Source organism: Solanum stenotomum, chromosome 12 (assembly GCF_019186545.1).
Source record: "Solanum stenotomum isolate F172 chromosome 12, ASM1918654v1, whole genome shotgun sequence".
NCBI classification, from domain to species: domain Eukaryota; kingdom Viridiplantae; phylum Streptophyta; class Magnoliopsida; order Solanales; family Solanaceae; genus Solanum; species Solanum stenotomum.
The window spans coordinates 18,342,021-18,344,489 of record NC_064293.1 but is presented as its reverse complement, the minus strand read 5'-3'; the positions used below and the strand labels follow the sequence as shown (position 1 = coordinate 18,344,489).

Genomic DNA, 2,469 nt, shown 5'->3' with positions numbered 1-2,469 from the left:
TTTTGGGTAATTTGTCATTCACCCCAACTCATATAAATTGCTAGCTCGTTGTGAAGAGCAGATCTCTTGGGCGTTCCATCAAAAGGTTGTGTTCCGATCAGTGCATCGTTGGTCGGGGATTCATCGATCAAATCTATTAATATTTGATAGGTTGAGATATAAATTATAAATGATTCAAATTCCAACCCTGCGGACTTGTGAGTATCCGTCTATGTAAAGGAAAAGTTGTTAACACCAAGATAATAAACTTAATTGAATAACCTTAATATGGCAATTTATTATATCCTTTAATATAATTTACTCGTAACAATTATTTTTCCTTAGTGGTCAAACATAAATTAATTGACTGGCAGAATATTCTAGTTTCTTTAGCTCTAGAGTAGAATCTTTTTTACATCACATGTAGGCGGAAAGGTGACAATATAATTTGAAATATATTTTGCTTACTTTTATTGTTGTTGCTTACTTTGGTTCGATTTCATTGTAAAATTTGAAAAAAAATATTTTTTATTTTTAAATTAATAATAATATTTGAAAAATTGAGTTGTGTATGACAATGAGTATTAATTGAAGTTATTTTCATCTTTTTTTAAAAAAAAAAATTGAAATGAAAAAAGTGTTTATTGAGAACTTTGGTAAAAAATTGTTCAATTCTATAAAGAAAAAGTAAGAAATTCGCATGGCCAAACACATTAATTCTACTCAAATACTAAGAGGTCAGGCCACAATTCAAGGAACTCTTCGCGAACAGGCTAGCAACCATGTTTATAAGGCATTTTTGGAACAAGTTCTAAGGTAAGGCGAAAAATACTCTAGCGCAAATTAATAGTGTAGATTCATAGTGCAACCTAGAATTTTGGATGTCTCATTTTTAAAAATAAATGTAGTTTTGCTATGAATTATTTTTTTTATTATTGGTGCAAATGTATAATGATATTTATATTTTATGTTATCATAAATTTTTAAAAAAACGAGTAATAGATATGAAGATGGGGGATGATTTTATTTTAAAGATTATCTAAGTTATCATCATTTTTTGTATTGTTATCTTTTTCAAATAATAATATACTAATATTTTTTCTATATTGTTAATTTATTCAAATTAATTTGCAAAATTATTTTCTTAATAATAATAAAATTAAAAATACATAAAATATAGGGTCCGTGGATTAATATGATTTGCGTGTAAAACTTCTCGCCTAACACTAATCATGGTTTAAGATGTGGAAGTCGGCAATTGACATGACATTTATGCAATTTGATTGAAAAGTACGGTAAGCCAACGGACAAAAGAACGAGCAGCAGCAACAGAATAAGGAAAATATGCAATGCGCAAAGCAAACAGATCTAGTACGCGTTTTTGAATCAAGGATGATTGATATTCGATTATTCAACTTGGTAAATCGAATTCCTATTAACACTTTCACCCACATATATATGGCGAAATCAGTCAAACGAAACAAACATATTTATCTACTAATCTACGTACGAAATCAGTACAATTAAACGTCTACCATTAAGCTCTAGTCATCATCTTCTTAAACTCCTCAAAATTAACACTTCCATCGCCGTCGACATCAACGGAACTGATCATACGCCGGCAATCCTTAAGCGAACACTTCTCTCCAATGCCTTTCATAACAGAGTGCAACTCCGCAGCCGAAATCTTCCCGTTCTTATCCTTATCATACAAATCGAAAGCGTCACGGAGATCCTTACTGTTAGAGCCTTCATCGGGACAGTGAAACGCAGCGAATTCTTCCTTGTCGATGAAACCATCACCGTCGGTATCAACCTCTAACATCATTCGCTTGGCCTCGTCCGGCGTCGTTTTAGTGCCGAGAGCCTTCAAAACTTCGTCGAGCTCCGATAGAGAGATTTTTCCATCGCCGTTGGTGTCGAATTTTCGGAATACTTTCTCGACTTCCTTCATCCTCGCCGTAAGCTTTGCCATGTTGGGGGAGATTAATTTTTTCTAGTTGTTAGTTAATTGGGTGTATATTGTGGAATTTATAGTGGAGGATCACGCGGTTTAACGCGGAAGAAGGGGAATCGGGTATAATGGCCCTCCCTGTAACGCGGATTATTCGCGTGATCAATCAAATCTACTCCACTTTAATTTCAGTTGCCATCACAATTGGCATGCAACTACAAGTCGATCTAGTGCCAAAATAATTACTCCTACTACTTCTTAATTTTAATTTATGTAATATAATTTGATTGAGTATAAAATTTAAGAAATATGAAAAAGCTTTGTAAAGTTTCATTACGACCCATAAATTTTTATTTTTATTTTAAATAGAAAAGTACTTTTTTGGACTTTTTGCAAAATAAGTGGAATATTGATAGTGTTACTAAATATTTGTCAAATAAAAAAAGTGTGTCGCATAAATGGTGATGGAGTCTTTCCATTTCAACCAACTCATTTTTTGATAGTGGGTGCAAACTGATTATCAAACGCAAAGTACA

At 32.5% G+C, this 2,469-nt stretch overlaps 1 protein-coding gene across 1 annotated transcript; it reads right to left on the bottom strand.

Moving 5' to 3' along the window:
• Window positions 1-1,340: 1,340 nt before the first annotated feature.
• Window positions 1,341-1,992, bottom strand: LOC125848559 (probable calcium-binding protein CML23). The gene has a single exon (XM_049528441.1). The coding sequence runs from the start codon at window positions 1,952-1,954 to the stop codon at window positions 1,517-1,519; it is 438 nt and encodes a 145-aa protein (XP_049384398.1). The 5' UTR covers window positions 1,955-1,992; the 3' UTR covers window positions 1,341-1,516.
• Between the last annotated feature and the right edge of the window lie 477 nt (window positions 1,993-2,469).